A 25,834-nucleotide genomic window follows, 5' to 3' on the forward strand; every position below is an offset into this window, starting at 1 on the left:
AAGTTAGGATTAGGGGAAGACTTTTAAATTGGATCATATGGAATCATTGATACAATGCCCAAGAGCGATCAGAAAGCCATTTGTAGCTAATTTTGACATTGAGAAAAAGACCCTTGACTACCTTGTGTCTGCCAGATTTCTTGGCCATGTGAAAAAGTACATTAAGGGAAGCAAACCCTGGAGCTCTCATGAGTCGGTGATCATTCCACAGACAGCCTGTGTAGGCTTTCTCTACAAAGTGTAATAACTCTGTGTTTCACTTTATTCTCACCAAACTATACGGTTGGCAGCACAGTGGTGTTGATTCCTTCCTTGCGTATCAGGAAACACAGGTCCAGAAAGCTGGACATGCCTGTTGGTGACACAATCTAGGTCCTGCCCTTTTCTTCCTCTGTGGGCTGCTGCCTGTCTACAAAGTATCAGTTTGCTATTTAAAACTGGCTTCTTGGTTCCCCTGTTGAGTGATACTCCTACCTCCCCTTTCAAAACAGATTAGACACTGTGTTAAGAGAGTCATCAACATAGTCACTTGCCCTGGAAGTGTGTCGTGTTAGGATTTCCCTTGGAATTGTGAAATCCTCACACTACTACAGGAGAAGGTGGCATCCCTGCATGGTTCTAGGGGTGGGGCACAGGAGAAGTAAGATAAGAAAGTTACGGTTAGCCCCAAAAGTGTATTGACTGTGAGCTATTGAAGAGAGGAATGAAGGAGGACAGAACTAAAGGCAGGTGGCCGGCTTCCCAGGGCAGCTTCGTTCATTCCAGAGTGAAAATAATTGACTTCTAATCTTAAGTTGGCCTTACATTTTAGGGATGATTTTGTAAATGAGTTAGTTTTTCTTTTCTTTCTTTTTCACTTCCGAAAACTGTATTTCTCGTTTTAAGCTAGATTGCTGGAGGTAGCTTTCGAAGTTTGTAAATGTGTGCATGAAGGTTATAATCCAACAGTTCTTCTACAGGCAGTGGTTTTTTGGTGCCCTGAAGCATATATTAATATATGCTTTTAAAAATCAACCAGTGGACTGATTAAAATGGCAAGGACAAAAGGGCTACTTGGACTTTGTCGTGTGGGTTTTGTGTTTGTGTAATACCTTCTTTCAAACAATTGCACCTAGCACTGGGAGAAAATTCCAAGCATGCTTGTTCCAAATTCCAGAAGACTTTGTTTGGTTTTGGCTTTTTGTTGGGTGTCTAATCCATTGAGAGCTAGTAGAATCTGGAGCACGTGTGGGAAGAGACTGGACTGAGGACAGGAGCAAGACACACACAGATGGCACCGTAACGCTCTCCTATGTTGTGGTAAGTACAAGGGGAGGCCCATGGCCTAAAATCATAGGGTGACATCTGCCTCACCCCCCACAGTGTGTCACAGCAGACAAGGAGCACTCTAAGGACCTTAATATAGCATTTACATGTGCATCCTCATAAACATATCTCATGAGTCTCTATGCTAGATAAACGTTTCCTTAGGAGCCTGGTCCAGTTAGTTCAAACTCAAGCTGTTCGTGTGAGTGATCGCCACGACCCAGCTGTTCCTCACACGGTAAACAGAGCAAAGGTCTGTGCACAGCTGCAGGCTGACGTCACTGGGGCCGGGCCTGCCTCGCTGGGCTATGAGAATGACAACGGCGAGCTGCCCGCTCCCCCATTTGACCCATTTTCTCTGTCCTCCCTTCACCTCTCCTGGCCGCCAACAACACTGCACACTATCTGAGCTTCGTTTTTGGGTTTTTTTTGGTAAACACAGGAAATGGCTCTGTCCGGTGGCTGATGGGAAAGGATTTCTGTGTATCCTATTTGATTTTAAAATCTGATGTCCCATATGGTATATTCAAACTGACGGTAGTTTGATGATAAGCAAATGTGTTAAAATCACGCAGGTGTAGCATACTATTCACCTCGGCTTAGAAGCTCTTCTAGTCCAAAGCGTGACGATGGTCCTTTTTAGTTTAGTCCCCAGTCACTGGGTTCACTTAGACGCTTCCATCTCTGATACGAGCTTTCAGACAGACTTGGATCATGTTTTCACTTTTTTTTTTTTTTTAAATTTTGCTGTTACCTGAAATTCCAAGGGAAGTAAGTGAAGAGGCTGCGTCAAAGCAGGATTTCTCTGAGTAGAAAGCTATTTGATGCCTTCAACTGATTGGCTGCAAAGTATTTTTGTTGCCTACTTAAAGTTCTAATATGGGGTTCACACAAGGAACCTTCAGCAAAAGCGTGTGGCTCCATTAGTTGTGTACATTGGAAGGTTCATTGGCAGAAGCTAAGGTTCTGTTGACTCACATTTGACTTCCTGGATCTTTTTATCTCCTGTGGTCAATAGTGTCATAAAAGCCGAAGTGAATGTGAAGAGGGTGTTCTTCAGCAACCAGGATAGCCCTTATCTTTTCCTAAATCCTTTTAAGGGAAAAACTTCTCATATTTAGTCCCAAAGGACTGAGTTGTCAGTGATGTCCCATGCGATGGCCCCTGACCTCTGGCCTCCATCCAGTGTCTTTCTGGGTCTTCAGCTTTTCTGCTCTGTGAGTGGTTCAGTCCCCAGAGCACAGTGCGCAGTCTCCCACTATTTCTCGTGTTGGAATGCGGTTTTCACCCTCGATACCAGGTTTTTATTGATGTCACATGGCTGGTGCTTGCACACCGTGTTCATAGCACCGTTATTCATGACAGCCAAGAGGTGGAAGCAACCCCAAGTGTCCATTAGTGGATAAATGGATAAACCAAATGTGGCATATAAGTACGATGGAATATTATTTGGCCTTGACAATGAAGGAAATTCTGACACGTGCTACAACATGGATGGACCTTGAGGAAACTATGCTAAGTCAAGTAAGCAGTTACAAAAGTCCGAGTACTAGATGATTCCACCTACATGAGGTCTCTAGAGCAGACAGAGTCATAGAGAGAGAAAGGGAGAGGGGAGTTACTGTTTAATTGGTATGGAGTTTCAGTTTTGCGGGGGGAAGTTCTGGAGATGGATGGTGGTCATGGTCGCACAGTGATGTCAATGTATTTAATGAGACTGATGAGAGCCCCATCCTGTGCCACGCATCCAGTAGTAGTTGTTTGTTTGCGTGTCTGTTTTTTAAGTGTTAGTTCCTCCCGCCTCTAATAAACATTAGTAGATTTATTTAATTTTTTTTAAGGTTTCTTTTTAGCAGATACTTGTTGCCATTATTGCAATGTGGCCTCTTTCGCCTCTGAAGGAGAACTGAGTTGGAACAAGTGCCCGGTATTTCTGCCACCACCTGGCTATTCCTGAGGAAAAAAGTCTATAATGTAGCTAAATTGTCCCGGGAAGCTGCCAGTTTCATATTTCTTAGGGAGAATAATCATTAATCTGAACTATCCTTTTCTCTGCCCTAAAACAATCTTTTTCCTTCCACAACTCCCGAAATACATGTTCCTTACCAAAAGAGACGTCAAGAGTAACAGACTCACCCGTAACCACTTTAGGTGACTCCAGGGGCACTCCCGGGTATTGAGAACGTGCATCCCAGTGACAGGGACAGTAGCTTCCCTTGTACCTGTATTCACACGTCGGTGATGGAAGGCCAGAAATGGCCAAAGTCAAGCTTCCTGGGAAATTCGAGATCATCTGGGATTATTATAGTTTGCGTACACGTATCTCTGTATGTGTTCTGCCGTGTGTTGTGGTGTTTGTCATTGTATTGGGGGTGGCAGTGGGGAAAGAGGGAGGATGCTCTGATTTTAAATTATGTTCATCAAATTACTTGGCCTGTTTAAACTATGGTAACCTCTCCATAGATGCATATTGGCACTTTTAAAATGTGTTTGTTCCTAAAACTTTTTATGTTCTCGTGTTTTTATGTTCTAATACTTTGTTTTTATTACTGTACTTTTGAAATAGCAATTTGAAATCGGGTCAAATTAAGCACAAGCTGACAGTGCTCTTGTTTCCTCTCCCCGACCTGTCCTGCTGCTTCTCTGTCCGAGTCTCTGCACTCGCTGGCCGGGAGGGGACTAACTTGTCCTTAGTAATGTCACAGCCAATTAGAGGCTCCTGTCTTGGTGGCTACTGTACTGACCGGTCACCACGCAAAAGGGGGGTCTTCACTTGGCAACCCGGCTCTCCTCCAGTTCTTCTCTTACTGCTTGGTAGTCAGTTTTTTGGATGTTGTTGTTGTTGTTGTTGTTGCTGTTGGTTTGTGTTTTGCTGCCAGAGATCATTTCCTCTTGTTCCTTTTTACAGTTCAGTTCCATACTGTTACGCTTGAAGATCTGGTCCCCAGAGAGCGGAGACATTATTGTGTTTATGCATCCGGTGGCATCACAGCCGTGCGTGACTGTTAGGAATTTAGGACATGGAACACATGAAATGTCAACCTTCTTTTTTCTTTCTCATCTCTTTTCAGTCACTGCTTCCACCACCTGTGAGAAATTGGAGAAAGCCAGGAACGAGTTAGAAACAGCCTACGAAGGGTTTGTCCAGCAGCACCAGGCTGATAAGACGGAGCGAGAGAACCGGCTCAAGGAGTTTTACACGAGGGAGTATGAAAAGCTTCGGGACACTTACATCGAAGAAGCAGAGAAGTACAAAACCCAGCTGCAAGAGCAGGTCTGTGCCTTTGGAACCGGAGCGTGCTCTTGGCCGGGGCTGTTGACTTGAGTTCTGATTGTTGTTCACCCCCTGTGATGAGTTGCTCTTTGTTTTTTAGCTTAATAGGTGAAAAACATTTTTAAAGTAAATTTTTCTTCTTATGACCAAAGCAATGTACATACATCGAGTAAAAAAGGAAAGAAAAAAAGAAAGAAGGAAAAGATCAAATTTAAAGAACCCTTTATTCTGCTACCCAGAAATCATCCCATTGTGAGCATCCCGTGTTGTGCTGCCAAACCCTTGGTTTACACTTCCTCTTCTTTTTTTTTTTTTTCTTTTAAATGGCACTTGTTTAATAACCAATATTGTTTTCACTTAATAGCATATTGTAAGCCTCTTTTTAATTTCCTGGCTGCTTTTTTAAAACTCAGTTTTCATTTAGTAAATATTTACAGTGCCTCCTCCAGGCCAGGACGTGATAGGAACGGAGGATGCAGCAGCTGACACGCGTGGCATGGAGCCTGTATGGTCCTGTCACTGCGAAACACATGCTCGTCCCTTCGGAGGGACCCGGCCATTTCCGTCGGCGCCCCCCAGGGAGCTTCTGCGTCTTGTTCCTAGGGGAAGGACAGAGCAGAGAGTTGGGAGTGGCGAATCCCAGTCGGGTGGTCCTTTTCCCATCCTTCAGTGTGCCAGGTGGCCCTTAAACTGCAGCCCAGGCTTAAGCGTGCCGTCCCCTAATGTCGCTGCTGCTCACTCAACTCAGGACTTCCGGTTTTCCTGTTGAAATGCAGTTTTGTTTGTTTCTTACAGTTCGACAACTTGAATGCTGCCCATGAAACCTCTAAGTTGGAAATCGAAGCCAGCCACTCGGAGAAAATCGAATTGCTGAAGGCGGCCTATGAAGCCTCCCTTTCAGGCAAGGATGGCTTTTTTGTTTGTTTGTTTGTTTTGTTTTGTTTTGTTCTTTTCCTCTTTAAACAGGAAAAGAACTAATGGAACAGCATGATATATCTGAGGACGGAAATGATTCATAACTTTCCCCTTCTGAGCAAGCCCTGTGGCGTGGGGTCTGGAGTGTTCTGGGTTCCGTTCTGCATTGTTCATTGTTAACAGATGCCCTTTACCACTGAGGACGCAAATAGTAGTTTCTTGCACATGCCAGCCTGTTAGTGACTAGGGTGGACTTGGGAAGATTTTAAAGGCCTTTGTGGTGGTGGTTGCCAGTTTAGATTCCTGGGAAGTTGGAAGTGTCGGTTTAGGTCCTGGCCAGAGTGAAGGATCCGCGCTACGTGCTCTCACCTACCAACGCCACTGTGAAATAGAGATGGCATTTGCTGAATCAAAAAAGAGTCTTTTTTATTATTTCATTTGTTGTCATTGGAGGGGTTGAAGCATATAGGAAAAGAGTCAGAAGCCGCTGCTTTCAGAACAGAATCGGCACCGTGGCCGAAGCCTTTCCACCAACCCAGTTGGGTCTTACTGAGCAGCGAGTGGGCCCGTGCTAGGAACTGGCCGTGTGACCTTTAGCAAGGACACCCCTCACCAGAAAGATCCAGTTGTGTGAAGTCAGAGATAATGACATGTGAAAGTGGCTGCCTCAGGGGAGCCAGTTAGTAAACACTGTTTTTCCTCCTTGCTGCTAGAAGTGAGTTTAATTTTAGACGTCTGTTTGGCTCATTGAAAAGAGTCCAAATGCCAGTGTTTTGAGAGCCTGCCCTGAAAGGGACACTTAGTGTTTCCTGAGGTCTCTTGGCCTCTGTGGGCCTTAGTGCTGTCAGTCATAAAATGCGAATATCTTCCCTGCCCACCTCACAAGACTGTTTTGAGAACTGATGGCTTAATTTGCATGAAAGCATCCTACAAACGTAACATAACAGTCCTGTCGCTGCTTAATCTGCTCCTACGTCTATATGCGTTAGCGGTTGTGCAGTACGGTGGTCTCATAGAATGTTGTTGCCTTAAAAATATTTCTCCCCAGAAATCAAGAAAAGCCATGAAATAGAAAAGAAATCACTCGAAGATTTACTTTCTGAGAAGCAGGAATCACTAGAGGTAGGTGAATCTCAACACCTCCTCCCCGCCCCCCCAAAATCCATCATTCTTGATGTTTCTGTGGTTTTGATGTGTTTCTGTGGATGGTTAGCTACGTTTCTGGCATCTTCTCGTTAACTTATGTTCCGCATTTCATCGTTTGTGGTTTAGAAACAAATCAATGATCTGAAGAGTGAAAATGATGCTTTAAATGAAAAGTTGAAATCAGAAGAACAAAAAAGAATATCAAGAGAGAAAGCAAATTTGGTAAGTTACGTGTGCTCTTTGATCACTACTCAGTTTTTCTTCTGCTCAGTTGCCTTTTAGGGGCAATTAAGTGTTCAGCAGCCAGAAGAATATTGCAGGTTTGGAATCCTTTTCCTGTCTAGCACTGTGCTTTTTCAGCTGTGTTAAACCAGCTTCATTTAGTGGTGTGTTTTTTAGCATCCTAAGAAGTAACATACAGATGAAGTGTGAGATATTTTGGGTGGTCTAAACTAACACCTATAGAAAAACAAAAAAACTGCCAATGAGGATCAGGATTTTAAGTGGAAACTTTCCTGAAAAAAAAAAAAATCCACTTTATTGAGATATAATTTATATACCCCAAAGTTCACCCTTTCGCAATCTACATTTCAGTGGTTTTTGGTATATTCGTACAATTGTGCATTGGTCACCAATATCTAATTCTAGAATATGTCATCTCCCCAAAAAGAAAGCCCTGTACCATTGGCAGCCAATCCCTATTTTCCCCCGAGTCCCCAGCACTAGGCAACCACCAGTGTACTTTTTATGTCTATGGATTTGCTTATTTTGGACAATTTATACAGAGGGGATCATACAATATGTGGTCCTTTATGAGTGGTGTCTTTCACTTAGCATAATGTTTTCAAGGTTCATCCATGTTGTAGCACGTGTCAGTACTTCATCTCTTTATGCATGAATAATGTTTCGTTGTACAAATGAATGTCACTTTTGAAAAGTACAAATCTCTTGCAAGCTCAACTTTCTCTTGCAACATGTATCGTACTCCCCTGCCCCCCCCCCCTTTTTTTTTGAGAAAAGAATTTTTCTTGCTGCGCCTTTAGTACCATTTCCGTTCCGTGTGTGTGTGCTCTGGGACTGCAGAAGCGAAGCTTTTCCACCACTTAAAAATCTGCGGCCAGCTCCCAAAGTGCATGCGTGGATCTCTCAGTGAGATCTTTTGTTGATAATGTCATTAAGAGACCCTCTAGCCACTTGATAAAATTAGATGAGGTCATATTCAAGGAAACAGCAAAGCTATTTATTCTGGAAGATTCTTAGGAAAAGTCAGTGATTTCGAAAGAAAATCTGGACTTACATGCAGAGTGAAAACCTTACGAATGGTTCCGGGAACAGGTTTTTAAAGAGCTTCCTAGGACACGAAGGAGTTTCTCCTCCTGCAGCTACTTTGGAAAAGCTGAGGAGGAAACAGATTGAGGAACTGTGTAATATCCAAGGCTGTCCCCCGGGTTAGCATGCTGAGGTTGTGGAAAAGGAGAGTGCATATGAGGGGGCCGGGGAGAAAGGGACAGGCTGGCGGAGAAGCAGGAGAAAGTGCCGCTGGTACAAGGCTCCCTAACTTAAAAAGTGACAGAGGAAATTACGCTGTTTCCCTCTAAAATAAAGTAGGATTTGCTATTTTCAGGGTAAAGAAAAAAGGGAGGTACAAGGACATTATATAAAATTTATGAAGTTTTTTTATTGCATAATATTTGTACATATTTATGGGGTACATGTGACATTTTCATACATGCATGGACTGCGTAATGATCAAGTCAGGATATTTAGGGCGTCCATCACCTCGAACACGTATCATTTGTTGGGAACATTTCAGATCTTCTCTTCTAGATACTTTGAAATACACAGTAGTCCAAGCTATACCACCCTGAATGGCCGATCTCGTCTAAAATATACAATATATTGTTGTTAACTATAGTCACCATACTTTGCCGTCGAACACGAGAAATTATTCTTCCTATCTAATTGTATGTTTGTACCCGTGAATCTACCGCTCTTCACCCCCTACCCACCCACGTACCCTTCCCAGCCTCAGGTAACTATCGGAAGAGCCTGGAGTTGAAGATCTGAGTGTTAACTATAGTCAGGATTGGTCCAGAGGAGAGAACACTGCCCTGGAGAATGGTTTTGATGATGCTCTACACCACTGAATCTCACCTAAGAAATTCCTTCATTAAACACCTGATCAGTAGATCTTATGCTTTTAATTTGTATCACAAATTGCAGATGGTTCAGTTGAGTTTCCATCAGTAAAGCAAGGAGTACGGCAGGGAGCCACGGTGACGATGTGCTCTTAGAGGATACCTTCCCTTACATAATATTTATTTTGGGAAGAATTTTAGTGGAGTATGTACTGTACGCCAAGTAGGTTTTGGGGTACTATGGCTGCCCTAGAAGAATGGCCCAGGCAGCATAGTCCCATCATTAGAAAAATCTGAAGACTGAGGACATTATTGTTATTTCTGTTATTTTCCAGAAAGCCCCATAAATGTACTATGTTTTTCACTCCTAATCAGTTACTTTGGTTAGAGGCAACCATTGTCCCCTTTTCCCCCTGCAAACACCAATAAAGGACTTGTAGATTGCCTACTCTCCAGCCAGAATCCTGTCCTCAATCGCAAGCAATGGTTTTTCTCCTGTTTCCAGTAACGTATTTGATGAAACCAATGTTTTTCCATATTAACTTACTGATAAATGAGTAAAATGTTTGTTTCCAACATTATGACCAAAGTCTTTGAGATTAAAATGATCTTAACTCTTCTGTTTTTACCTCTTGCTTTGAAACTGCTATAAGAAGATGGAAGTCACTTGCTACTTGTTTATCTACTGTCTAAATCCAATCAAAGGTTCTTTATATTAAGAATCTGGACCATGTGATTGTGTGAGATAAGTCAGAGCGATATCTTGCTGTGTCCTTTCCAGAAAAACCCTCAGATCATGTATCTGGAGCAAGAATTGGAGAGCCTGAAAGCTGTGTTAGAGATCAAGAATGAGAAATTGCATCAGCAAGACATCAAGTTAATGAAAATGGAGAAACTGGTATGTCTCTTTCAGAAGAGCTGATTGAGGATCTTACTGAATGGGGTGTAGTGTCTCTGAAATAGGAATTGAGCTCTGAACTTGGAACTCTGGCATTAGGTTGACTGCTACTTACGGACGTTTGGAAATCATACAAAAGATAAAGGTTACAGTTTCTCTTCCAACTGTGTTGAAGGCTTATTCATTGCTGCCTTCTAAAACATTTTTTCCCCCCAAGGAATATCTGAAGCAGCATTATTCAGTTCTTGGGAAAACTATGACAAACAAATTTTAGTGGTCTGTGAATCTTCACTTGCCTAAGAAAAATTTTTAAATACCTATAATATAAAATCAATTTTTTAATATACCACCAACTCTGGGCGGGTTTCTCATGTCCAAAAATAGTTGAATCTGTAAAGTAGTCCCATTCAAGCAACACAGTCTACCTAAATTCTTCATCTTATTGTGGACTGGCATGCGATAAGAATTTCTGCTTTAATAAGATTAATCCAGTTGGACATACAGCCAAGCCTTGTGAAAAATACGAATATAAAATGTAGTTTGCAGCCTACAGGACAAAGAATGATGTAGCATGTGACAAGTCTACCCAGAACTGTGTGATTGAGTGGAGTGCCTGGTGTTCAATGTCAGTCTTGGCTCAGGCCCCAAACACAACTGCTACCAGGCAGGACTCTACCCACGTGGGCAGGGTTTGGCAGGGTGGCTTAAGTGATCCCAGCCATTGCTGTCGTCTGCACCTGACTGTACCAGCTGCCGAGCACTAATTGCCTCTTCTCCCCGCAAGACGCATCGTTGAACAAGCACCTCGTTAAAACCCAAACCAGCCCTGGACAGCAGGGAACGTGGTGATCACTCTGTTTGTTTTTTTCTTGGTTTGGGGGTTTGGTTTGGTTTTCTGGTAGAGAGTGTTACCTCTCTGTGGAGGGAGGTCAGGGCGAAGCCCCCATGGGGATATATGGACACTCTGAATTATCAGGAAATTTTGTCTTTTTAAAGGCAGGCAAGGAACCTGTGGTTGTTAATGGACCCAACCTAGTATACATGTCAGTCCCTGCCAGAGGTCATCCTGTTGTACCAAGTCCGATAACTCTGCTAATCCCCCAGTCAGTGGTGACTCAGGTGATCCTGTTGTTAATTAGTTGCTCTGTGTGCAATTCATGTATCAGAACTTCTCCAAAAATTACCAACACATTTTAATTTTTGTGGATCCATAGTATTTGTTTCTTGCCATGCCCAAGAAGTATCAGGGTAATATCTATCAGCCTTGCGTTGTGTGGTCGTGGAAGAATGGGTTAACATGATGACGGGGAAACCTACTGGTACCTTATTGATTTGTAAATTCCAGGTCTTTGAAGAAATTAAGACACTTAGCACAAGGAGGTTTTCTGAGCGAGAAAGCTTTGGTTAGGAAAGCTCTGCCAATAATTAGCTCTGTGACACCATCAGGACTAATTTTCTGTTCTGTAGAATGAAGGATTGGATGAGATAGTACTTACAGGCCAATCACTGCTCAGTCTCTGATTCCAGATTTTTCCACCCATGTTTTACCTAGAATTCCTCTATAATTCCTGAACATTTCGAGGTTCCTTTTTTCATATATTCCAGACTTGTTTTCTGGAAAGTTAGTCATAAGCTACAAGGACAGGGACTTAGGATTACTTTTGAGGGAGCTGTAATGTCGCCTCCTGAGCAAGTAATAAAATCTTACCTTTAGAAAGTGAGCTGGGGTGTAATCAGCTCTTCATCATGTTAAGTGATTAAATGTCTTCAGGGAATCTTATCCTTTAGTCTCTCCATTGATTAATTTGTTTTCCTTGAAAGTTTAGCCTGGACAGGCCCGCAGGAGAACGGGACAGACATATCTTTAGTTGAACCAAGGAGGGTGGCCTTCTGCAGTGTGACTTCTTTCACTTAATGCTCTACAGTGCTTTGTCGTATTGTCACTTTGTGTGGCCACTCAGAGGTACATGCTAAGGAGTAACCAGGAAACTATGTTTAAGGCCATACTAGACATTGCTGAGAACTGTGAAGCGTTAGCCTATGAGTCTTCATCAAATGTGGGAATGTTTTGTTTTGCAAAATTTACCATAAGACAATGGTAGTAGCTTTTGTTACATGCGGGCTGTCCAGCTGTGGTGTTGGTTTCACCTTGAAACAGAAGGAGACACGGCACCCAGGGTTGCCCAGGGCGGCAGTTCTCAGGGGCCATTCTAGAACTGTGTGCCCTGGTACAAATCCGTTTCCCCCTGGGCAATGTCCGTGTTTAAGCAGCCTGGCATACATTTAAAAAAAAATAATATCTAGATGCTCTATTTTTGCTGCTGGAGGTTCTTTTTGTGGTACGTCTGTGTGTAAGTATTTCAGTATGCTATTAGATTTTCCTTAATTAAATCTTTCCATCATGAATGTGCTTTAAGAAATGAGGGGTTAGACTGTGAGTTCTGGAAGGAAAAAAAAATGAGGGTGGGTTATTTTTTGTTATGTCAATGTCAGAATTCTTGTTTGTGTCTAGGTGGACAACAACACAGCGTTGGTTGACAAACTGAAGAGATTCCAGCAGGAGAACGAGGAATTAAAAGCTCGGATGGACAAGCACATGGCCATTTCAAGGTAAAAATAAAACAGTCCTGTTTTTCCCTAGCTCCTCCCTTCCTCAAACATCTGGTGTTACTTTCCTGCCACACTCCCCCCGGGCGCCTCCTGGAGCTGCCACGGAAGCCAGTGCTTAAGGGGTCCTGATTTCTCTCTGGAAAATATGATTGTAGCAGTCGATGCTTTCACCAGAGGGGCCTGGGCCAAACACTGAGACCCAGGAGCGCCAGCCTTCTCACAGAAGCTCTGGCTTACTGACCGTGAGGATGCTCTCGGAGAAGGAGCAGCACGAAACCAAACAGTGATAGAAAACAGCCCCAAATGTGACATAGTCATCAAACATGGAGGATACTTGCAGAAGTATCGCTCAGCCTACAGTGAAATTGCTCAAAGTGTAGTTTGTTTGTTTTTGGCTCGAGGTCATATTTGTACTATTTGGGTTTCTTAGCCAGCCAAATACCTTTGACCCTGTGCAGGATTCTGTTTTATCCCAAAGCTGATAGTTGGGGACTTTGAAATTTAAAATGGTAAAAAAAAAAAAAAAACCCAAAAAATCTTGAATTCTTTTTTTTTTTTTTTTTAACTTGGATTCACATGGTTTCTGGCTCTTTTTCATCTTCAAGGCAACTGTCTACTGAGCAGGCCGTTCTGCAGGAGTCCCTGGAGAAGGAGTCGAAAGTCAACAAGCGACTCTCCATGGAGAATGAGGAGCTTCTGTGGAAGCTGCACAATGGGGACCTGTGTAGCCCCAAGCGGTCCCCCACGTCCTCTGCTGTCCCTTTCCAGTCACCCAGGAATTCCGGCTCCTTCTCCAACCCCAGCATTTCACCCAGATGACACCTCGTGAAGGCGCAGAGACTGTCCGAGCGCGTTCTGACCCAGCTCTGCAGGACTGACCCTGACGGTGATCGTGGGAGCAAGAGCTCCCTTGGCTCACGTGGCATTACCGCGGGATAACTGGAAACGTCACCGCCATCAGAATCGGCTGCTTCTGAGACTGGAACTCTGGAGGGGAGACTCTTGGACTCGGTCCAGAAGACTCCTCCAAAGAAGATTTCGGAACCGACATGGACGTTATTGCACAAAGCACTTAAAGAACGAGAGAATCTTGTTCGTTGCCTTTTCACCTAAGCGTAAGGGGAAAAACTCTCAGGGGCCTATTGAGATAAAGATTTATAACCTTTATAATGTTCTTCACCGCAGACACCTTTCTTGTGAGTTTTATTTTGGTCTGGCTGGGGGGTGGGGTGTGAATGAATTGGCTGTGACAGTGTCACGTGTCCGACGCGGCCGCCTCGGCTGTGTGTTAAGTCAAAAGCTGAACATACCTGGATAACCTACTAATCAAGTCAGCGTGCACATCTCAGCAAAAGCCATAGCAACAAAAGCAATAGTCGCTTGAATTCTGTCTTGCCACCAACTCCGCTCAGCCCTGGGACACGGTGGGGAGAGGCTACGCTCTGTCCCTTCTCGCTATGTTTTTGGGGTAACTTGTTGGCAGTTTCTCAACGTTCAGCCATGTCTGTTGAAACTAGCTTGATTTTTCTGTAGAGTTTTTACTTACCCACGTGAGCCAACACTATACTACGATCCATTCTCTCAGGCTACGAGTAAACGTAGGACCCTACTTTCTCTTAGATCTGTATAGTTTTACCTTGATCTGAGCTACCCTTGCAGACCTACACTGTCCCCTGCTCTCCCATCCGCCTCATCCCCCCTTTCCTTTCTCCACCATCCAGAGCCACAAAAGCAAACCTCCTACCTCCAACCTGCTTTGCCGTGGGACAAGGACAAAGGAACGTGCTTTGCCAGAACCAGCTCATCTTCAAGGTGCTGAAACCACTCTCCAAATACACTAAGGCCTGGATCTGGCACTGTAGTTTTGGAGAAAATCTTAGAATAAAGAACAAGGAAAAGTCATCAGCTAGTAGAACTAAAATAGGATTCAGTGCGTATGGATGAATAGAAGCACCTTGCGTTAAACCAATGATGCAGTATTTACTAGAAGAAAACAGTGAGGGAAGATCATGCTACTGTTTCAGGTACGGTTAGAGGAATCCCTCTGTCTTTGGGAAGCTGGTAGAACGGCCAGAGAGTGGAAAGTGTGGCTTGTACGACTCTTCTCCAAGATACATTTCGATTTCCTTACAAAACTTATTACCTCCCCCAATTCTAAGACTTTGGAAAAGGCAGAAGGAAGAACTGTGGCTTTTTCTCCCTCTCCTTGCATTTGTCAACATTGCAATGTATCTACTACTCTGCGTTCAGTGGCCGTACAAATAACCCCTGTAGTAAGAAGAGCTTCAGGATACGAGAGGTGGATATTTGAGTCATTTACCTGTACATTGCATACCAAATTGATATTCACGATGCATGTTTTCTTTAATTAGTGATTGTCTGAAGTTTAACTTCCAGTAGTCTATGACGTATGTAACCTTCCACGTTTGCTTCTGACAAATGGAAACTGCCACCTCCCAGAACGTCTCTGCTCTCGCTTCCAAGGTGTTCTCGATGACATTAGCCAAAGTTGGGTTTGCCATTCATCCCCTACACATGGTAAGTCCTGTGCTGTTCCCTGCTGTCCTCCCTACTATGTGTCTGGGAAATAAATCTTAGAGCAATTAATATAAAATGTTCTTCGGACGATAGAACAGGAGAGAAGATAGGAAACACAATAGAGAACTTTTCAGTTTTGTTTTGTTTTTTAAAACCAAATGTTTCACGTAGGACGCAAAATGCTGGCACGTCATGAAAATATGGATGTGTAAACAATTGTAGTTGTGCTCAGTTTGTAGTGATGGAAAGTGTATTTTACTTGGATCAAATAAATAATGCTGGAATATTCAATATAAGAATTGCAACCTCTGACATACTTCACTCTGCAAAGTTTCTGGCCCTTCTCAGAGCACAGTCATTAAGATTGTGTCTCTGCTGAAGCTATTTCCTAGGACTGTCCAGTGCGTCCCCAGACGTGGTCAGGGCAGAGCTTCTGCTCACAGCTAGAGCTAAGCGTTTCTAAACTCAACGCTATGTGTATTTGAGAAAAAAATACATTTGGCTAATTTTAACAATTTGTACTGTATGACCTAAAAATTAGAATAGCTGTGGTGGAGATATTTTTCAAGATGGTAAAAATGTCTAAACACAGTTGAATCTTCCTTAATCTGTGCATCTATTTTATAGTGGAAGTTAAACTTTTAAAAACATTTTTTTACTCTTACTGAATAGCCTAATCTAGAAATTAGTACTTTGGAGCATAGCAGTTTAAGAGAAAAGCCAAGGACCCGTGATGTTTTTCAATACCTTCATAAATTAGCTCACATTTGCTTTTAATGTTGCCACTTAGAAGAAGTGACAGGTCTACACGTTTGAATCCTGAGTTGCTGTGTGTGGTTAAATAGTTGAACTATACATTAGTACATCTTAAAATTCTAATATAGTGTGGTGATCATAGGAAAGAACACGAGGTATTGACGCAAGTCCTGGTGCCAGGAGTCCTTCTGGATATACTTTAAGCCAACTTTTAAAAAAAACAAGCACTTAGCCCGTTTTTTTTTTTTTTTTTTTACAAAAACTTGCTCATTTAATAGAAATGATTATATAAAGTTGTTTACATATATACTTATAAAAACTAGGCAAGCAATCAAAATATATGCTTTCTGTTAGAAAAGTTAACACTTCCATTAATAGACCACCTGACTTGCTTTTAGTTTGAATGTCTGGGTGTGACTCACAAAGCAAGGTCGGGGTTTGGTGCTGGACTTCAGCCTCCAGCAGAGCACTAATAAGAAAAAAACCCCAAGGCTGATTGTGCGCACACATCGGCCTCCCCTAAGTTCATCGTACCTGCTTTTCCAAGTCAGGAAAACTCAACAGTGGTAGCTACCGTAGTCTGTCCTTGAGGATTCTGCGCCGTGCAAATATAATACCCTACGTCAATGGTCTCAAAATCCTCCACCGTGATGACACTCTGGGAGATCCTCGTGGTGTGTCCGAGTCCTCGGTGGATCAGCCTCCATGTGTCTTGAATGGTCACGGGCCTTTCATCCTGTTAAACGACACCCACACAGACTGAAGTGCGAGGGACAAGCTGCTAGAAACAGCTCCATTCACCCACCCCTGGGGAGTGTCCCTTTCAAAGTGGAAAACACATGCTGGGAAAAGACCGTGGTATGCAGAGCTCACGGGCTGTGGGCGCTGCTGGACTGTACAATCATTTTAGGCTGCCTTTTTCCCATTGAATTTGGAAGAAAATCTTTAAGCTGTTTGGCATTCTCTCTTGGGCCTTTTCTTCACTAAGTTTCTATTTAATATAAAATTTATCCTTTAGGAATGCCACGGAAGAAGAACTGGTGTTAAGCATGACAAACGGGGCCAGAATTTTCCACTGCGCCCCTCCTCAATGCTGCCTACTTTCTCCCCCGGCTTCGTGGCTTATTTACAGAATTGAAAGAGGCTGGAAGAAGCACTCGCTGCGCCAGTGACAGAGTTAGGAAAGGGACAAGTCTGATTAGGCAAATGTGTCATAGGACTCCGGTGGGAGAAAAGTTGTGCCAAGGAAGACATGAGATGACATGACCCCCGATTTCTGGAAAGCAAGGGAGGCACTTTTGAGATGGTTCAGCCTACTCTGGTGATAATATTTATAACTGAATCCCTTTTCTGCTTAGAAAATACCAACTAGCAATAGAGAAAAAAAAAACCCACACCCTCTATGGAGTATCGGTAATGACCTGTAAGGAGGACAGCATCTTCGCAACTCCCTAGTGCAGGCACGCTGGTAAACCCTATTCCCCAGGGCGGGTGAGTTTCCACCACGCATGCCCCATAGGTCAGAAGTACATCAGCTGCTGAGCGTATCCGAGGAGGCCCAGTCTCTGCTGGCAACAGAGGGATGATTCCATGGTGGTGGCAGAGCTGTTTATTTCAGTAAGCAGGCCGTGCACCAGGGCTAAATATGCTCCAGCTGCCTTTATGGGAAGCCTATTTTAAAATGCTCTCTGGCCTCACAGCACCTTTGGCCAGGGCCTGTGTGTGTGTCTCTGCCCACGGGGTGGATGTCTGCTCAGAGCTCCTTGGCCCGGGGCGCAGCTTATATAAAGAACATCCTGAAGGACCTCAGAACCCAGAAGCTGGGATTGAAGATTGTTTCCCTTTCATACCACAGTCCCCCCATAATTAAAGAAAAACTGGATGAAGAGGGTACATTTAGCCAGTTGCCTAAGAGAAACCAATCTTTTATTCCCTGGCCTTTAAAAAAAAAAAAAAATCCATCTGCAAATATACTGAAACTTCTTAGTAGAAAACAAGCCCTGGCCCCTTCCATAGTCCCACACCTTTCTGGTACTTTGTTAAGGCTGGTTACACTGGGTGGGGACAAAACAATTAAAACGGCTGAGGCTCAGGGGTGGCGCTTACCTGCTGCCCCGGGAAGATCCACCTGAATTCCACCTCCACGGCGGGCTCCCCCAGGACGGTGCAGACCACGCTGACGTCGTCTCCTCCCCTCACCTTGGTGGAGGAGGCCACGATGGTGGCTGACGGAGGGCCACTGGGAACTGGAAGTCAGCGAGAGAGTGACATGAGACTGCGAACAGGACATTGGAAGTGAACCTACACACGTGGTCTCGGGGGAGAGGTGACATTTCTCATGGCTTCCCCACCAGCACCAGGCCAGCACTAGCCCACCACTTTCGGCTTCCTTGGAAGCCACCTTTCTCTCTCAACTCTGGGGGTCCGGAACTCCCAGGGACAGTCACCAAGCTTGTGATTAGGGGGAGGAGGCTCAGAGGTCTGTCGGGTCATGCAAACAGAATAAAACAGTGAGAGGGCAGCAGATAGAACATGGTGACAACAGCCCGGGGGTGGGGCCTTGGGAGGGGGGCAGGGAATGGTAGGCGTGTGGCTGCCCATTCTCAGAAGAGAAAGTCTAAATACACGGACACGCAGGGCACTAAGCGCCACCTGGCTTGGCAGTGCCTTTACTGCACGGCATTTCAGAAACAAATTGCTTCCCTCAAGGAGCCTTGAGCAAGGCTGGGGGCCAGGAGCTGGGACAACCTGGGCTCTAGCCCTTGTAGGCTGTATGCCAGAGGACGGGGAGACACGGAGCAAGGGATCATATAGTTAATTTAAAATTTTAGTTGTGTTAAGAGGTACAACACAGGAGCCCAGAAAGTTCAGGACAGTCTGAGAGCCGGGAAAGGCTGCTGGGGGGAAGCAATGTTTGAACTAAAGTCTCAGGGGTGGGCTTCAAAGACATGGACGGGAACCTCCCGTGCACAGGCCCTAGGGGAGGGCGTGGCCCGGTCCAGGCAGGCTGGGCAGAGGGCAGGGACGGATGCCACCAGGCTGGGGCGGAGGGCAGAGGCAGGTCAGGTGAGAACACAAAAGATTTAGACTCAGAACCTACTGAATGGTGTAATAGGAGTTATTGTCATCTACAGGGTGGGAAATGGAGAAAGAAAAAGGGACCGTAAGGGAGACTGATGACAGGGTTACTCACATTAGTCCTGGGAGGAGACGATGACAGCTTGAACCCTTTTTTGCAGTGAGGATGGAGAGAAACAGGATTTGAAATTGATTTAATGAAAAGAGTAGAAAGGACCAGGAGGAGAAGGGAGGTGGGGCTTGACTTGCAGCCACAGGCCTGTCCCCTGGGTGACTGAGGTGCCCTCACCGGGGCACAGAAGGCAGGAGAACCAGGTTGGGAGGAAGACCCTGGGTTCGGGGTGGGACAAGGAGTCTGAAGGGCCATCAGGCCTCCGGTGGATAGTTGGACAGGTGAACCTGGCACTGCGAGTCTGGGCCACACGTGTCCCTTTAGCAGTTAGAGCACACCTGGGTAAAGCGGAGCCAGGGACATGGCGCAGGCTGCCCAGGAAGCGACCAGGAGAGAGAAAGAAGGTTCTTGTGGAGCTCTGATGCCAAAAAGCTGACGCAAGGCAAAGAGCCGACCAAGCAGAGTGACAGTGGGGGGCAGCGGAGGGGGACGGGGAAGAGGCCGTTTCCTGCAGGAGACGAGGAGGACAGGAGTTGCCTGCTGGGAGTCCCTGGGAACCTTGGCCGCAGCTGTTTGGGCGGAGGGCAAGAGGGAAGCCAGTTGAGAGTGGGCTGAGGAGCGTGGGACAGGAAGGGAAGTGGGGGCAGGGGACACAGAGCTCCAGCAGGGACTCGGATGTGCCAGCAAAGGGCACTGGCCTCAGGGAGCCTGTGGGGTCAAAGCAGGGCTGTGAGAGTCATTTGGTTACAGAGCGTTGGGGCCATGGCCCACTGAATGACACCACGGCTAAGAACACAAAGCCGGCAGGAGCCTGAATTCTAATTCCAGAGGGCCACCAGCTTGTGGGGCCACTCACCCCTCCGCAGGGCTGCCTGCCCAACACCACTGCGGGAGCACGGACTCTGCCCACAGACCACACACCCGGGTCAGGCTGAGAGTTCTTAGACAGAAGTCACCTTTCTGGGACTACAGTGTATGAAGAGAAACCAATTCCTCTGCTCCCCCGCAGGGGCTGGCCAGGGGGTGCCCATCGAGGGAGAGTGACCCAAGGGACCCACTTTTCAGGGAAGGGAGGTGGCGTACAGCTCTGTGGGGGATCTGCTCACTGGCCACCCTGTGCCATAAGCCCAGGCGGGGGCTGCCGGGAGGCAAGGGGGCCCAGGTTGGGTCCCTGCTATAAGTTTCTGGTTGCCACATGCTCCAGAGACAGGATCGGAATGACACAGAGACTTCAGGATTCCAACATTTCTCAGACCACACTGCAGCTTGGAGGAAAGAAGTGCACATAGGCCAGGCATGGTGGCTCATGCCTATAATCCTAGCACTTTGGGAGGCCAAGGTAGGAGGATCACTAGAGCCTACGAGTTTGAGACCAGTCTGGACAACATAGCAAGACCCCATCTCTACAAAAAAATATTTTTAAAAATTAGTTGGGTGTGCTGGCACATGCTACCCTGCTACTCAGCTGGCTAAAACCAGCCGGACAGACCCTGGCCGCCTGTAGGTGAGCACCAGTGAACTTTGCTCATGACTATGCTACAGTCTCCACCCAGGAACAGCTATAGCTTTATTACTGTAACACACCTGTGACAACTACGCATGCGTAAGGAAAACTCCGCCCCTACATGCCAGGACCCATCTTTGTCTACAACCCTGTAAAAGCCCCACGACTTTCCCTCAGGGAGACACGAATTCGGAGGTTATTCTCAGCGGTCACTGGCTACAAGCGACTAAAACTCCTACAGATCAAGACCCTTGTCTCCCGAAGAGTCATTTGTCACTCGCGCGTTGAAAGAACCCTAGTCTTTAGGCAACACAGGCACAGGGAGACAGGATAGTGGAGACGGGATGGTGACGTTCATCTGGGAGGGTTTTTCCCGGACAGGCGGGAGGAAAGTGCAGAGGGGCAAGGTGTGCAGTGTCAGCAGAGCGCTGGTGTGATGAGACCCGGATCCAAGCCAGGGAGTGGGGGGGCCTGGGGACAGGGGAGGGCAGCGGGGGGCACTGAGCGAACAGTCCGGGAAGATTTGAGACTGTGGCCGGAGCTGGGGTCCTGTCGTGATGGGGTGGAGTGGACGGGGTAGTCATTGCGTTTCATGTCACCCTGAGGATGGACAGAGTAGCCAGGGGACGTCAGGGCCGACTGCTGAAATGTTCGAGGAATGGAGAGGAGCGACAGGAAGGGAGATGAGGCCACGGGAGGAGTGTAGGTTCCCAGCAGAAGGGAGACACTGAGGGTCCAAAGCAGGAATGGGCGTAAGAAGGACACCAGCCTCCAGCTGGGCCTTGGGAGACAGCAGATTTGGGTTAGAATTAAGAGGCTGGGAGGATGCTCCAAAGGAGGCAGGGACAGAGGGGACTTGCTGATCAAACACACAGGCAGCACCAGAGGGAAGGAAGGAACGATCTGGCAGGAAGGGAAAGAGGGGAGTTGGGTCAGAGTCCCAGGCAAGGTGGTAGAACATTCCAGAAGCAGTGGCGCAAAAGGGGAGCCTTTAAGAACAGCATCCTGTGCCCCCTTAGTAAGTAGGGAATGCTAGGCTAGGACGGCCTTACTAATAAACTAACAGAGAAAAATTAACAGAAACAGGGATAAACTCAACCCACAATGGCCCTTTGAAGAGAAAGATCACAACACAACTACCCCTTTGTTTAACCACCTGTGGCCTCTCAGAGTTTGTTTTCACAGCCCCTGAACAGAACTGAGCAGACAGAAGCTGATGCATCCCCAGCTCCTGCCAGCCCACATTCCAACCACCCTGATAAGTCAGCCTTGCAGACAAAGAAAAAAAAGGAAAAACAGATGCAGCCATTTTCTGCTATCAGCTGGCAACACTTTTTTTCTTCCTTCCCCCCCCCCCAAAAAAACCCCCCAGCTGCTTAGCCTCCAGCCACACTCTTTCTTTCTTTCATGTGCCAAACCCCTTTCCCCCTTCTCTCAGGGTAAAATAAACTTTTTACGTCTTTCTATCCTGATCTTTGTGTCGAGAATTCTGTTTCATCCCGTGCCACGAGTTCCCATCCTAACAGGGAACAGCATGCCCCCCACAAGGAACAGCATGCCGGCCACCGGCCACGGAGATGACTAGAATCCGGGCAGGGCTGGGCCAGACTCACCCTCCGCGTAGAGCAGCTGGTACTTGACCGAGATCTGCGACCTGCCCCCGGCCTCGGCCTTGCAGTAGACCACCCCCTGCTGGTCCGCGTGGGGCTGCAGGTACACGAAACCTCGCTTCATGTCATAAACGATGTCCGTGCCATTGGCGGGGATTTCCTTGGCCGGGAACTCCCTGTGGAGGGTGACTTTGGCGGACAGCACTGTCACCCGACAGGGAACCACGGCCTCTCTGTCCGGGTTCAAGTAGACAACATCGAAGTAGCTGGGAGACGGCACAAAGAGTTCTCCTTTCTCTGCAAAGGGGGAGACACAGGTTTATTGACTCTGGAGCAATGAGCCGAGAGTGCCTTAAGGACTCCGGCAATATACTCAGAATGCTGCGTCCTTATGAACAGAAAAGGCTGATTTTTTTAAAAATGCTTTTCATTTTCTGGATGAATAATTTTTACTTTGCATCTTCTTAAAAGAAACAGAAAAAGGTGGTTAGCTCAAGCTAATGGTGGGTTTTCTATTTCCTTTTTTTCTCCCCCTTTGGTACATTAAATCTTTTCTTTTTCTGGATCATTCTGTGAGGGAATATTCTAGTAATTGCTAAGAGAACTCTCTGGAGCTAATCATGCTCCAACACTTGTTAAATCTTTTCCTGTGTTTTCCCTGCAATGTTCCTGAAACAAATAATTATTCTTGGTTTTCTCTTCCACCAGCAGCCTTTGAGTCACAGTTGTATGGTGTTTTAGGTTGGGGACAGAATTCCTGGACACAACATCAAATGTCTTCATGGGCCAAGAGTTCTTGGGCTATGATTGCTGAGTGCGCTAACACGAAGGTTCTTTCTCCTGGCTCCAAGATTAGGAAATGGTATGGCCTAGCCCATCAAGAATCTATCTCTTGCAAGGCTTGATAATCAGTCCGGGTGATTTGTGCTACTTTATAATACACTCACTTTCAGGCTCAGCCAGGGGCACCTTTGTTAACGTTGTGCCCAATGTTCACGTGTTCACACAGTCCCGTCTATGTGGCCTTCAATATGTGAATCTCCCTGCGCTTCCATATCCCCATTCGTAAAGAGAAGAATCTGGCATAGATAATATTAAACATGTCTCTTTAGCAACGACACTTCAGGATTTTATGATTATAAGATTCAGAGGCAACTTTTGCTTTAAATAAGGGTATGTAGAGTAATCTCAGCCAATAAGCAAAACCAGTAGAATAAGTGAACCAGGCCAGGCGCGGTGGCTCATGCCTGTAATCCTAGCACTCTGGGAGGCTGAGGCGGGTGGATCGCTCAAGGTCAGGAGTTTGAGATCAGCCTGAGCAAGAGCAAGACCCCATCTCTACTAAAAAAAAAAAAAAAAAAAAAAAAAATAGAAATTATCTGGACAACTAAAAATATATGGAAAAAATTAGCCAGGCATGGTGGTGCATGCCTGTAGTCCCAGCTACTCTGGAGGCTGAAGCAGGAGGATCGCTTAAGCCCAGGAGTTTGAGGTTGCTGTGAGCTAGGCTGATGCCACGGCACTCTAGCCAGGGCAAAAGAGTGACACTTTGTCTAAAAAAAATAAAAATAAAAAAAATAACTCAACCATCTGGATTTCAGAACACAAAAATGTCATCTGACTTCTTTTACTAAAATACTTGCTTTGAAATAAGTGGCCACACCCATTGCTTTAAAAATGTGTTTGCAGTCAGTAGCCTCCATCTACAAAAGCAAAACGTGTGTTGAAGTTCATTTTAACAGTTACAGTTGACATATGTCCCCTGCAAGTATATTTATAGCCACATATGTAGATGACAAACATATTACTTTAAGAAAAGTGAGCACATGGGATTTTATATTTCTAAAAAAAATAAAGTTAGGAAGCTATAAACTAAAACCGAATGATAGCAAGCTCAATATTTAATAAAGTACTTACTTATTAATATTGTTTTCCTACATATGAAAATTAGAGCCCAAAGCCTTTTACCGAGAAAGCCCCGTCGGCTGGTGACGTTCTCATACTTGACCTGGGTGGTAGTTGCATGTGTCTGCTCACTTCAGGATAATTTATTGAGTTGTATGATTAGGATTTGAGTGTTTTCTTTATACATGTCAATTAAACAGAGGAAAAGGGGGGAAAACCCCTCCAAAAGCCTCCTGAGTAAAGATGAAAGAGGAAATACATATGGCAGTTGCTTAAGCAAAACTTGCACAAATTAACAACAATCACTTCCTCCCGCCAAAGAAGCTTCATGCTAGGAAACATACAAACATAATGAATGACAGACGTTTCTCTACGTGGGTAGCTGGGAAACATATGTTCGGAAAGAATCCAGAGCCAAGGATGGGAACCTCAGCTTCTGTAACGGCCCATCTTGGATTTTCAAACCCACCCATGCTTGAAAAGACAAATTGCTAAACTCTGTACTAAAAATCCAACTGGACTTCCAGCGTAGTGTTGAGGATTAAGAAAATGATACAATACATTAAGTCGCCTCCCTTTTTGATCCAGGTGTCTTGACAGTTGAAAAGTATGTTTTAGCCTTCCTTTGATTCACAAAGGGACCTCAGTAAATTAAGAAAGAGGACCTGCCCCCAAAACTGAAAGAGAGCCTTCAGTTCAAAACACCAACCAATACTTTGGGAAGACACAACAGTGCTCATTTTGGCAAGAGTCTTCATTCTGCAATTTGCAATGTAGCATCAGTCCTGTCTGTAACAATAGACTTTTATTGGTTTTCATTGGTTGCCTTTTCCACTGTTGCTCCACAGTGTGACATTATACAAAGGGGACATGGGCAATTCTGTGTATCATATTCCAAAATGAAGATCCAAAGGGATTGCCCATGAACAACTGTTAGCAATTCTCCTGACAACACCAGTTTTGCCAGCTGGCGTCTGTCTGTCAGTCCACCCATTACCTTGTCCTAGAACAGGTTCAGGGCAGTAGGAACGTTGAATCCTGGGTCAGAACACCAGGGTTGGACTCCTTATTGTGCTACTACAAGTCATGGAGCACTGAGTCTCCACGTCAGCATTATTATTTCTAAAATAGAGAAAATAGTTTTTGCTTATTTCATAGGAATGTTGTGGAAATCAGATACATGTGATTTCCAGAAGTGTAGCATGCCCTGCTAATGCATCTTCTTGCCAGAGAGGAGCTATTTGGGCAGGAAGGGGAAAAACACATGAAATTTTGCTAAAGCATTAATGGCCAGGGCAGAAGATCATTTGGGTCATAGGCCTCAGTCATTCTAGGCCTGAAAGGTAGGTGGATTCAGGGCATAGACAAATTTCATGAAATCCCCCGCCCAGACACTGAGAAAGGATTCTGGATTCCCCTGAAATGCCTCGACGGCAACAGAACCTAAGTGTAGAATTTGCAAGATTCTCCTTGTTGGAGAACTTCATTCCCCGGACTTCAGCATAGAGAACTCTGCAGAGGAAAGAGGCTGAACAGCTACTCTGCAAGGCCCTTTTCTCAAAGTGCAAGTTCCACCATGCAAACATACCTCATGCTGCAGGGGAAAAGAGTTCTCCACTGTGACCTGACATTTTCAGGCACCCCACCTCGGCACAGGGACAGGGACTGGAGGAGCCCTAAAGGACCACCACCTTTGGGAATCCTGTCCCCAAAACCTCAGCTTATAGTACCCCTAAGAACAAATGGGAGGAGATCTTTAGCAAAGAATCATATAATTATGGAGTTTCCAGGAAGGAGATCATCACAGGTTCTGAGAGCATGGTGAAGAAAAGCCAACAGCAGTGCTGATCAAAAGAACTTTCTGTGATAAACATTCTCTACCTGTGCTGTCCGTTATAACAGCCACTAGCCACGTGTCTCGACTGAGCATTTGAAATATGGCAAGTGCACTGAGAAACCGTTTTATATTTTATTTCATTTTAATTAGTTTTCATTTACATGTAAGTAGTCCTATGTGTCCAGTGGCTACCATATTGGACAGTAGA

The 25,834-nt window shown here is 45.4% G+C and overlaps 2 protein-coding genes across 8 annotated transcripts in view; one reads left to right on the plus strand and one right to left on the minus strand.

Moving 5' to 3' along the window:
* The window catches only part of MTUS1 (microtubule associated scaffold protein 1), a 118,892-nt gene extending 103,790 nt beyond the window's left edge, over positions 1-15,102 (plus strand). For all 7 annotated transcript variants that reach the window (XM_069484918.1, XM_069484915.1, XM_069484919.1 and 4 more), the window contains 7 exons: positions 4,377-4,579; positions 5,375-5,480; positions 6,543-6,616; positions 6,767-6,862; positions 9,560-9,676; positions 12,189-12,286; positions 12,892-15,102. In XM_069484918.1, the coding sequence (XP_069341019.1) occupies positions 4,377-4,579; positions 5,375-5,480; positions 6,543-6,616; positions 6,767-6,862; positions 9,560-9,676; positions 12,189-12,286; positions 12,892-13,105 (908 nt within the window). In that variant the 3' untranslated portion in view covers positions 13,106-15,102. The remainder of the gene's footprint in view (positions 1-4,376; positions 4,580-5,374; positions 5,481-6,542; positions 6,617-6,766; positions 6,863-9,559; positions 9,677-12,188; positions 12,287-12,891) is intronic.
* An 800-nt stretch (positions 15,103-15,902) lies between these two features.
* The window catches only part of PDGFRL (platelet derived growth factor receptor like), a 33,486-nt gene continuing 23,554 nt past the window's right edge, over positions 15,903-25,834 (minus strand). The window contains exons 3-5 of the mRNA XM_069484795.1: positions 21,888-22,181; positions 17,687-17,826; positions 15,903-16,316 (exon numbers count right to left, since the gene is read on the minus strand). Of these exons, the coding sequence (XP_069340896.1) occupies positions 16,128-16,316; positions 17,687-17,826; positions 21,888-22,181 (623 nt within the window). The 3' untranslated portion in view covers positions 15,903-16,127. The remainder of the gene's footprint in view (positions 16,317-17,686; positions 17,827-21,887; positions 22,182-25,834) is intronic.

This window comes from Eulemur rufifrons, chromosome 12 (genome assembly GCF_041146395.1).
Source record: "Eulemur rufifrons isolate Redbay chromosome 12, OSU_ERuf_1, whole genome shotgun sequence".
Lineage (NCBI taxonomy): Eukaryota > Metazoa > Chordata > Mammalia > Primates > Lemuridae > Eulemur > Eulemur rufifrons.